The sequence below is a fragment of the Anas platyrhynchos genome, chromosome 8 (assembly GCF_047663525.1).
Source record: "Anas platyrhynchos isolate ZD024472 breed Pekin duck chromosome 8, IASCAAS_PekinDuck_T2T, whole genome shotgun sequence".
Classification (NCBI taxonomy): Eukaryota; Metazoa; Chordata; class Aves; order Anseriformes; family Anatidae; genus Anas; species Anas platyrhynchos.
The window spans coordinates 14396758-14409234 of record NC_092594.1 but is presented as its reverse complement, the minus strand read 5'-3'; the positions used below and the strand labels follow the sequence as shown (position 1 = coordinate 14409234).

The 12477-nt window shown below is 36.9% G+C and overlaps 1 protein-coding gene across 2 annotated transcripts in view; it reads right to left on the bottom strand.

The window, feature by feature from the left end:
* Positions 1-564: 564 nt before the first annotated feature.
* The window catches only part of DENND1B (DENN domain containing 1B), a 158151-nt gene continuing 146238 nt past the window's right edge, over positions 565-12477 (bottom strand). For both annotated transcript variants that reach the window (XM_027463101.3, XM_027463102.3), the window contains 3 exons: positions 10795-10874; positions 9389-9605; positions 565-8157 (listed from right to left, as the gene is read on the bottom strand). In XM_027463101.3, the coding sequence (XP_027318902.1) occupies positions 7600-8157; positions 9389-9605; positions 10795-10874 (855 nt within the window). In that variant the 3' untranslated portion in view covers positions 565-7599. The remainder of the gene's footprint in view (positions 8158-9388; positions 9606-10794; positions 10875-12477) is intronic.

Genomic DNA, 12477 nt, shown 5'->3' with positions numbered 1-12477 from the left:
CCATCTGTTTTCAGAGCTGAATAAATATGTGGGCACATCTACTGGCAACATGAAGAAATGACTGCAAGATGCTTTATCAAGCAGCCAAGATCCCTGTGCTACCAGCATTCACAGCTGGTATCATTCTGCTAGCTGGAGTAAGCTACTAGGAGTCTATTAGCACGTGTTAATATCACACGCCTCATTGTTTTCTGTACATGTAATTTGTAATTCTTTCATCAGTTGTGGATTGAGTGTACCAATACTAAAATCACAGCCTCCATAGTTGGCCTGCATAAGATATCAAAATGCTTTTAATTCAGTAGAGTGAATCACAGACCAGATTTTTAAAAGATGCTAATATACTGTTGGAATTACAAAGGACGTAAGTATTTTACTTTTGTATTGTATAAACTGCAATTAATAAGCAAACAGTTTTCTCTGTATTTGAGAAACTGAAATCAACATTCAATGGATAAAAACTTCCCATTACTATAGTATTTTTGTATTATTTTAATCCATATGCCTGATATGTATGAAAATTCATGTCAACCCATCAAACAAGAACCTGCATCACCCAAGGAGTTTTGATATTATTAAGTTTTATTTTATAATACAGTGTTGGGCACTTTATGGTAACGTGGAGTTCACCAAGAACTTCTATGGACACCACAAACTCGGAAATTAACAGAACAAGAAACACTGCTCATTTACTACGTATACACAGTGCACTACCAATAGTAGTCTAAGGTCTGAATTACAATTCTTGAGATGACTTTGAACAGTAGTCCAGTGTGCAAAAGGAAGGATTAAATTTTTAGATTTGGTTCCAGTTTTATTACAAGTCAGTGATTAACTAAATTTCTAATTTTCTAAACCTGTTATAGCACAGTGCTGGTTAGGTTACTTTGTTTCCAAAATTAATAAAATGATCAATAAAATCTCAAAGTGTCCTGTATTTTATGCCCTTCCTGCAGGTGTTAAAGGACACAAGAATATTAACAGGTTGTTTTCAAAGGCCACTAATGAAATGTTCTGAAAAAAAAAATAGAAATTGTCGGATATGTAATGTGTCTGTTCCACGTTGAGGCATTTCTCATCATATCTGACACATATCTAAAGAAAACAAACAAATTGTCAGTTTGCTAACCATGTAAGCATTTAAAATTTTTCTTCTTACTCAAAAATCATGAATTAACAGACGTGATGTGCTCGTGCATAGGCTGCACAAAAACTAGCTGTTCCACAATGCTTTATTGCCTCATTCAAGTAAATTAATTTAAAGAAGTTCTCAAGAAAAAAAAACAAAGGTAAAAACAAAATGTACATCAATATACAAAGAAATTAATTTACGGAAGTTAAAAGTATACTGGCAACATTAGTAGATCTTTTAAGTAATGACTTATGATAATTAGGGATGTCACAAACTAAATTCTTCTTAACAATACGGTCATCACCTTGAACAGTCACCTCGGTGGTGGTAATGAAAAGTGATGCTTAACTCCTTGCCTATTTTTACCAACATTAAACAAACGATCAAATGATAAATTAAACATTATAAATTCTAGTATTTAATCTTCAATTTAAAGTCACTTGTATGTGAACATTGGCTTAGGCTTTATTATTTCTGTAGAATGTGACATCCATAATCATGCCTGGTCATTGGAAATATACATTTGCCTCATTAGAATATATTCTTTGTGTTTTTATCATACAAGCATATTTTCAATGCTACATGTAATTTTACACATTTCTGAAAAATACCATTTCAAAGATTTGCTTGAAAAGCAGACGTGCACATTTATAACTACTAAATTACTTTGAAACAAGGAGAAATATTGCACAAAATTCACTGAAGATTTGAAAGTCAACACATTCCCCTCCTAAAACAAGTAGCTCCCTTATTTTTAACAGAAACAGGATGTCAATTCACAAAGAACCATAAAAAACTTGAACTCAACTTAGTTTTCAAATGCTAATACTGTTACTGGATTCTAAATACAAATGTTGTTAGTATTGACCTAAGGAATAGTACAAATAAATTTGAGTACCCTTTACTACAGTAAACCTTGAAATAACCTGCAACTGTGTTACCTTCTTCATACTCCAACCCAGGAAAAATGCTGACAGCCCTACACTGGCAGTGGGTGACCCTCAGACAAAGCTGGCTGTGGCCTCCTCAGACATCTCTACTTAGAAGTTCAGTAGCCTCCAGGGAAGTTGTATCAAGTACTTTAGTCTGGTCACCAACTGAAACCATGCAACAGACAACACAAAGGTAATCAAGGCAGGTTTAATTTGCACAAAACCATACCATCCCTTTTGCGTTCCTTTATTCTCATCCGGCCCAAAGACCATGACATGTCCCACCCCCCTGTGTGGGGACAAGGACATGCTCTAGACCAGATGTGGCCCATGCCCTTGGGCTGAGAACGAGGACACATTCTGTTCAGCCCAGACTGTTAGAAGGTAAACAACGCTTGGCAAAGACAAACACATCTAATAGCAGCAAAGAAGAGGTTACTGAAGACAAGTCACATTTCCATCCACACGGCTGTTGCTGGTGAATTTCTACATTCACACTCCAAAGGTTCACTGTGGGAACAGACTGCCTTTACCAACCCAAGCTTTGCAATAAAGAAGCTGCTTGCCTTGGACACAGTTTTTAGTAGCCACATTTGCTTAGGCTGAAATTCCAGTCTGTTGGGAGCAAACCGGCTGGAGCCTCACAGCACCTGGACTGAGGCCTGGCACCCAGAGACAAGGTACTGACTCCCTTGGAAATGAAGACCACCCTTGACCTCTCCCTGCAGCGCCAGGGAGGTCAGCATTACGAGGCTCCTTTCTGCTGGACAGGGTATTACAGGCAGTATTTCACAGGGGATGCATTTAAAAGGGCCTCATGCTGGCACTTTGTTTATTGCATGAAATGTTTCTTCAGATTACATGCATAGAGAAAAGATTTGAGATGCCCCTGGCAATTTGATTAGACAGCTGCACCAAAGAAAGATTGTTCAGGAGGACTGAATATAACCGATTGTAGGTGGAAAAACAGAAGCTGTTTGAAAAACCTGGCTTACCTTTTCTTTTGCCTAAGACTTTACATAGTTTACAAGAACACGAGTTATAACAAGCTCATTCTAAAACTCGAAAAGACATCTACAAAACATTTCTCTAACAGATTGGGTGGGATTTTGAAAAGCACCCAGCACGTGTCTAAAACTCCCACTGAAGTCTGCATTACAGTGCCTGAGAGGGGACTTCAGCTAGTGCCGGGCATTTCTGACGACCCCACCCCTCACCAAACAGCAGCAGTATCTCTGAAATGCTAAATGACAGTGAAGGTTTCAGTCAAAATGGTACATGAGAACTTCTACAACTACATTTTTCCCTCAGAACAAGTCTATTTTTAGGAGTTACGTGACCCCGCAAATATGCAGGATGGAAGAGCAAACCATTGCCTTCACTACAAAGACTGCCCTCTGCATGCATAGAGGGTAGGGATCACCTTTGTGTCCCAGGTCCTTCCTTCTTTTGTTCTTCCCTGAATATACGTGCCATTTTTCACAATGGTGCAACTCTATACGGATGGATGGGAAGGCTTTGACTGGGACAACATATCCATTCCAGGCATCCCGTAGGAGATTAATCACACAGACAATATTCCTTTTACCTATATGGTTGGGTTGGAATCACTACAACCAAGCTAGAATGTTAAACAATATCCTAAAACCTGGATTTCCTCAAAGTTATCATCCTTCTTGGGGACTCTCAGGCTCTGCTTCACTGCCTCATTGGAACAATCCAGGAATCTTTCTACTGCCCCTAATTTTTTCCTCCAAGCCAAATAAGAACTACAGCTCATTTCAGGCAGACATATGTGAAATGAACTCGATGATACTAAATTCAAGTCCTAGTTTGTCTATGTCAGAAATCTGTTTCTAAATGTAAGTAAGAGATTCCAAAACTTAATCGAATAACCTGGTATCTCTCCCTTGAACAGGAGGAATGGGAATATTTTTGAGATCTTGATGCAATAGAAAAGAAGAGATGCCTCTGAAGACCACCACAGGAGCCCTGACTGAGCAGGAATCAGTTCTCACCCACAGCTGGTGACAAATGCTGATGATTTTCAAAGACATTAGAAGGATTTCCACAAATAAGAGAGATACAAGTATCAAACTTGGAAAAAGTACTGGACCTGGACAATTTATCTTAATATAGAACCCGATGTAGTAATAAAAATACTGCATATGTAGCCAATAGACAGTTGGACAGAGGAGAACAGTGTTGAACCAGAAATACCATTTTGGACTTTTATCTATTTGGTAACTGGTGCTGATGTTTAAGTAAGGCACAAATATTAGCCTTTTTAAAGGATCACTGATAGTAAGTGGAAAAGACTGTAAAATTACATGCTTAAAAGGTACCTACATTTAAATTCAACAGAGGTATAAGACCGAGTTATTTTTGAACATATACAAGGCTCAAAACCAAAAAGACATACTATTTAATGATTGTAAACACACTATGGGCTTTATAAATAGTAAGGAAAATGCAGCAGAAGAACAGTAAATAACATTTTAATGGCAACTGAATTAAAGAATAACTGTAAGCTGAATTTTATCTCCCATCTTTAACTCACCTATTTTCTTTTTTTTTCAGCCTGCATTTTCACTCAAGGAAACAGTGAATTATTACCATGATGCATCAATTTTGAGAGATTTCAGTATCAAACTTTCAATTTCATGTTCTTTATAATAACTATATGAATATTAGCATATTCATATAGCCTCATAAGGCTCCCATATTTTTTGCACAGAGGTGAGAATGGGACCATCTATGTGAAAACAGGAATTCAGTGTCTAATTCTTATGTAAAGGCAGTAGGATTTATTCTATCAGATGGATATTTTTAATACCACTTTCTGGCAGCATTCCTGGACTTATATGTTTGATAGGCTTGAAGGGGATGATGGCCATAATTTCTGAAATTGTTCTATTTTCTGGATAAGACATCGATACTGCTTATTATCTTTAATAAATCAAGACAACAACATGATCTTAGATGGATCTGTGGCAAGAAACAGTGTCAGATGTAGATGAAAAGAAGTGGCAAACTTTGAAATTCCTGTCAGCTTTTGCAAGGACATGAATGAGAACAAGTGAGAAGCACTACAAGAACACAGACCTTTGTGTCTTCTATCTTCCCTTAGACACACTTCGAAGAATTAAATTTGGTAATATTTAGTATCAGCAAATAGAAGAATGCACTCCACTGGGACATTAATACCATCTCCCGACACGCATTTGTGAAGTTGCCCTGCCACTTTCTCACAACAGCACCTGAGATATCCAGTTTGACCCACCTGGAAAGGTTACAGCTAAGATATTAAATAATTTTTATGTTATTTTTGATTTTTGATAGCGTAAAATCTTTTGCCAGATAACATTTTTACATTAATAAAAAAGTCCCCTTCCACCTTACATAGCATGTTGATGCACATTACAGGAAAACACGGGATGGAGTACAGACCTCAGGACATAAAATCTCTGACTCAGGAATGCTAAGATCCTCCAGCAGTAGATTGCAGATGCCCTCAGGAACATTCATGCCCTAATCAGACACAGACCCTTCCCTAAGATTTCCACTTTTACAACTTTAACTTTCAATGCACCGATTTAAAAAGTTAATTCTGGAGGCTCACTTTCAATGACAAGTACCGACCCTTCGCTTGTCTGCAGATACACCAATATTTTGGAATGCAGAGCTGAACCTTTTTGCAGAGCTGTCTTTGCATCTCTTTAGTAAAGCATCAAACATTGCCTAATGATATTGATCCTTTCCCTTAAGTCAGCTGACTTGTAAGAACGCACCAAAAAAAAAAAAACAACAAAGAATCCAAAACCAAAAAAACAACAACAGAAAAACCCTTTCAATTTTTGCTAGCTAGGAGGAAAAATCATTCATAAATCTCATCATGGTAATTGATATTAACTTTGCTACAAACAACCAAAAATAAAGATACTAAAGCACAATCTGATCCAACTCCTGACTTTATTAATTTGCTCACTCAGGCTGACACTGAGGCTAAGACTCAACATTCATACCAAAAGGGGAAAGAAAATGAAAAAATAAAATCTAGCATCAGTTTAGAAGAGCATTACATTATTCTCAGGCACAGTTCATTTTATACCCATTTCTTACTTCTACTAACTGCATCACAAAAGATCCTTCTAAACTGACAACTATAATCTACTGAAACTTACTTCACACCTTTACTACCCTGAGATAGTTTGGAGAAAGGAATGTATGCATGGTAAGGTGGAGATACAGAAAAAGGAAAGGTATGTGGGAGGAATTAAAAGAAAAAAGGCAGGGGAACAGAAAGAGTTGCTCTATATATGCAAATTGTTCAGGAATGCTGCCAGAAGGAGGACAAATGGTTGTTCTAAATAAATACAATGTATAAGTCCATATATTCTCCTTCACTGCCTTTGGAAAGAGATTTTAGAAGTTCAACTTGGCTAAAATGAGAGTTGGATATATACTGTCTCAAGCTCAATCTGTAATTTCAGTTTTCTAGTGTTACAAATAATTCCCAGTCATTAATCTTTAATAATTTAACTAAATATGACTTCTAAGTAACAGTAATTCATACTACCTTCAAATAGTAGCTTCTAAGAATCAAAAGAAAATAGTTCCGAACAGGCACAAATAATTTTTCAAATACTATTAGACTGTAGAAAATAAAAATAAAAAATAGAAATCTATAAATTCCACTTACACGTTCCTTTCTGAAAATTTTTAGATGAAATAGTCTACCTAGAGAAACTGGATAACATGTCTTTAAAGTGTCTTAGTTGTAAACAGAAGTTTATAAACTTCACATTATAATTCAGCACTTCATGTACTTTACAGAAGAGAGAAAAGCATGCGCTACCTTTTTGAAGTCTGGAAGACAGGGCCACAGTTTTAGTTTGCAGTAAGTTCCAAGTTATATTCACAAGCAATTCCTCAATCTAAAAAGACTTCCTCCCCCCAACCCCCTGCCTTTGCTGAAGCAAATTCTTGCCATGGAAAATCATTATTGCTGTTTTGTACATTTGCATTCATCTTCTAAGATAAATCCTTTCTCAAAAGATTAAGGCAATTATTACTTGTTAAAAGTATTAACATTTGTACATTTCAAACAAGTCTAGACTGTTTGGTTCATTTCCTGCTTAATGGGATTAATACAGTACCTTCAAAACCTGGTTACCTATTAGGTGATACCTTTCCTGCTGCTTAGAGGAAGTAAATGCTACGAAGCACCATCCACCTGCTGTATTTTTAGCACAGAGACTAACTAGTACCTGATTTAAGAGTGCGTTTATATATTTAGTTCCATTTTGTGGACCTAACTACAGCCAACAAACGAACTGGGTAAACATAGAAGCAAATATTCCAGTAGCAGAAAATGCATATTCAGCTGAAGAGTTTTTTTTTTTTTTCCTGTAATTGAAATCTCTTATTCCTTTTTCATATTTTGGTTAAAATGTTACATGGAGTTATATGGAGTCCTGAGTAGCCTCCCTTCAAACTTCTTCTGGGAGTCAAGTTTATCTTCTAATAGTTTTCTTACGTTTTATTCCCACTGCTATTGCTGGATAAGCTATCCTTCGAAATATTTAAACCATAGTGAAAAGCAGAACTCAGTTTACATAAAGATATCACTTCTTGAAAAAGCCCACCCTCATCTGGAGTTTCATTTCCTTCTTTCCTATCTTTCTCCCAAGGGACCAAAATGGATGGATGTTGAGCAAGACTTGCTGGGAGCTGATCTTCTGAGGTATTGCTTAGTGTTTCATTCTGCTTTGCATACGTATAGGAAGAATAGCCTTCCGTGCAACCTTCTAGAGAACCAAGCTGGGCACTTGATTGTACAGGAGATGGCGATGTTATGCAACCACCAGAGGTGTCCATCGTGTCAGTAATAAAGGTTTTCTCACTACTTTCTTCTTCCAGTCTTGAGAGAGATTCTCTATGTCCAACAGAAGAAACTTGGTTCCTTGGCGATGGAGGGAGCTGCTTCCCATGGAGAACACTATCATCCTGACCAAGATTCCAGTCTGCTTGATCATTAGCATTGCTGCAGAGCAGGGTAAGGTTGCTCTCACTAGGTGCATTTGACTTGTTCTGAAAGAAAGAATATGTTTATGCTTAATGTTACAAGAAAAAATGGCAGTTTTGAAACAAGAATACTGTAACGCATTTTGTGTGTTCCTAAATCGTGCATATACCCTTTGGGTTTCAATGTTACAAATCAAGGTGTTTTTTTGTTTTGTTTTGGTTTTGTGTTTTGTTTTGTTTTGTTTTAACTTTCTTGCCAGAATATTTTGTTTCTTATCCTGGGGATCACCTTTTGCACAAAGGAAAGAGTCTGGCTCCCCTGTCCGTTCAGTCTTTGCACAAGCACTTTTGACAGTGAACAAAGACATACTTTTCTGCTTTGTACCATAATATGAGGAGTTGGACTAAAACTGAAACCAGATGGCATTCCCTCTTTGCTTCAGTAATTAATTATACCAACTTTCAATATTAAATCTTTTAGCTAAACAAACAAAAATGGGCAGTTTATTAATGTGACCCCTATGTGACATTCATAATATCAAAATTTACAAGCTTTTTAAACATTTATGTCAGAATTTGTTGTTCCAGTGACAAATCTTTGACCATAGGATTCCGTTCAGAAACAGTAAATATTGGACAGCTGATATAAGCCTGAATTCAAAAACACCAACTTCTTTTTACCTAGTGTCACAGCAGGTGAGGGTTTTTAAAGTTGTAGGCAAGAGTTCTGACCCATAAAGAGATTCGCTTACACTCCGGGTCCCAAGCAACTCTATCTAAAGTTGCACAGGACCAAGGTACCCTTTTAGAAATCTTTGGAGTACTATTCTAGCAGTGTTTCAGGTGCAGTGGATGCCATAAATTAAGATGGAAACGTTACTGTAACACTGTGACTAGTTTAATGATGCAAGGTAAAAATTGAAATACCTTGTAAACTATATCACAGACACTGTAACTAGATCAAGGAATACAAGACAGAACAGCTAAATACAGTATTAAACTATCTGATTCAATATATTATTACTTTATTCACAACTCTGTATGCGGTTAATGCTGTAAGGGAAAAATACTGTGCCCCAGATGACTTGTGTGACACGAATGTAATCGATCCCTTGGCAAGTGAAAATATATCATGAAGTTGCCAGCATGGGCGTGCTATTTTGTAGCAGCAGAATTACAAACTCACAATTCTAAAGACTATTCTGTAGTTTCTATCCTCATGCTGTTGATTCCACAATTGCAGGATTCCACTGTAAAGGGAATGGGACTATTTTTCGAATGAAAGCTGGACACTAACCGTAGCCTTGTAACCAATGTCATCCAGTGACCTAAAGAAATCCAGGCTCTTTGCTCCTGAGAGTTTTCCTTGATCTGAACTGTGTGTGCTCAGCGTGTCCAGAATCTCTCCAAGCAAATCCATTTCTCCTTGATGCTGTGCAGTTACTCCAGTTTCACCAGAATCATCACTATCATAAAAATAAGCAGAAGCCTCCTCACTGTCTTCTGATGATAACCTGAAGGCAAAAACTTGCATCAGATGGGAACATAAAAGCCATTTCATTACAGATACTTCTGAAAGTAAGTAGCAGAATACATTTGAAGGCTTAAAAATGAACCCCACTTTTCTTTTTGCTTAACAATTTTACCTAAAGGTATACATGTATGTACAGTACCTATGCAGATGTAATAGCTATTAGCTAATATTCCTGCTTCTTTGCTCTACCCCAACCACTACAACTATTATTTCAAGCCACCCTTAATACAACTTCCCATATCTTCCCTCCAAATTTTAGTCATTCCAAACTTGGCTCCTCTTTTCCCTTGTCTACACCCTCTATCTATGCCAATATTTATAGAACTTTCCAGCAGACCTAGCCATATTTTTTTTTTTCTCATTCTGCAACTCTTCCTCTGCCACATGAGCAGATTTACCCAAGTACTGCCTATCTACAAGGAGAATAGGCGCTTTTGTCTCGTATCATTTTCTCTTTCACTTATTGCAATAATCTTACCTCTGGCCCCCACCCTACAACAGTCTATCTGTATCTGATCAGAATACTACTATAAAGTCTGTTTCAATAGCTCACTGTTTTGATCTCATCATTTGAACTCTTCTGTAGCTCCCATTTTCCTCCTGCATCAGGCTGCTTGACTTTGCTTTCAATGGCCTTCATGCTCTGTAGCCATATATTCATTATCAAATATCATCTACTGAATTCAGAAAATGCCTCAACAAAAAATTAAGTCTCAATTTCAGATTTCCTTTTAATCCACACATAGTAAGATCTTCACATAAAATTCACAAGGCAATCATTCTTTTTCAGACCCTTGAGAAAACTTTCCATTGTTATGACCACAACAGCGGACTAAAGACCAGATTAGCTGAGGTCACTGCCCACCATGTTGATGAGTATTATTTCATTGCTTCTTTGTGTATGGAGCTTATCATTTTATCTCGAGTCTGTGAAGACTGAGGATTACATCAAACTCTCCTAGCCACTAATAGTAATTAAAACACATAATAGCCTGCCCCACTTTTAAACGAGGATCTAATCCTACACTACTAGACATCTTACAGATTCAGAATCAAGCTAGCAGCCTGGACAGGAGAAAGATTTGTCACTTGAACTCAAGTTTGCTAAATAATGCTAGTTATTTTTCCTTTCTCCCATACATGTACATATATCCTAACAGACTTCTTACTTGCTTGTTCTCTCCATTTCATCATCATCATCTTCATCCAAGGCAAAATCCTGGTTACTGAGACGCTGGTTGAAACGTGTCTGGAGGATAGAAAACTCACGTTATTCTTTGGTTTTGTTTTGTTTTTAAAAAAGCCAACCAACAAACAAAAAAGAACAACAACAACAAACTACTTCTGCATTAATTATTTGGAACCTAGCTGCTACTATACTCATTGAGACTTTCTGAACACCTGATGAGGAAAGCCACATATCGATCAAGTCTTCTAAAGGTTGTTAGAAAAGGACATGAAATGCTCAAGCATCACCAATTAGGGCTAGAAAACCATTTTTCCTCATGGCCTATAGAGTGCATTATTATTTATGCAAAGCCTTGGTTAGCAGAAGGCTGGCTATATGAGCAGTGCTCAAGTCTACTGCCTCCCCTTTTCTGCAATGACAAAACACTATGTTTTACTATTTTCTGATAGAAATATTTGCAAAATTCTGAGGTTAATGTGGGCTACTGAGCACAGTATGGATTTTTGAAGTAGTAAATACAAAAGAAGCCTAAAGTCTCTTTACATTGCTGCATTTATATTAGGCTGTTAAACAGAAGGGCAGAGTAAATAGTATGCCAGCTTGAAAACTGTGCACTAAGAATGCCTTTGTGCAGGGTAATTTACTGTAAATTACAGTTAACTCAACGTTAGCATACATTTAGAGCTTCCCAAGGGAGCTCACACAGAGACTCTTTTTCAAGTATAGTAAAAGTCTTCAGCCTGGTTTTGTTTGCTAAATAACAATTTGATCAAACAGGTTAGTGAGTACTCGTGATAGCATGTGAATTTGCAGCACACCAACTGCTATGCCTCAACCAGAACACTTAAGTCAGGAATTTTAGCCATTTGTGCTTCACAAATGACTGTCTCAAGGTCTGTACATTTCTTTGTATCAACAACACTGCACCCAAAAACAAAATAAAAATAAAATAATTACAAAACAACAACAACAAAAACCTATAGATGCAATTAATCACATAAGTGATTTCGAGCGTTGGAAAACTGGCCGTAATTTAAAGACATGTGGATAGAATTTGTGCAAAGGGAAAACAGCATTGGCTAAGAAAATCATATGCAAATATAAAGTGTTACTGCCCACATCTCATCATGCAGTTCAGCAAATGCTTAAGTCTACAACAAGCCCCTGATGGGGCAGAAATATGACCTTAACTTCAGACTACAAGAAGCTTCGAAATCTTGTACTGTGAGGATTTCAATACGCCACCTGTCACAGGTGTTGTCAGTGTTCTACACGTACCAGGACACACACTGTCATTTTTTCCCCATTAATATCAGGAATGTCCCAATATGCGCTCTTTATAGGTTGGCACGTTGTTCTCATTCAACAAGAAATGTTTTAATTAAAGCACCAAGTTTTGATAACACTTTCTATATCTCTTGTAGACAAAGATGAAACATGGTTCTTAACGTGTTAAACCAAATAAAAACTGCTAAAAATAAAAAACAAAACAGAAAGCAAGGCAATTATTACAGTATTAAAAAAATAGGGGAAAAAAAAAGTAAGCTTCACACTGAGCAGAAGTTATAGGATAAAACACAGAGAAACAAGTATGCTATTGATACTTCTCACGTATTTTAGAGAGAAATATGTTTTAGAACATACTTTATGCATGGGCTGATCT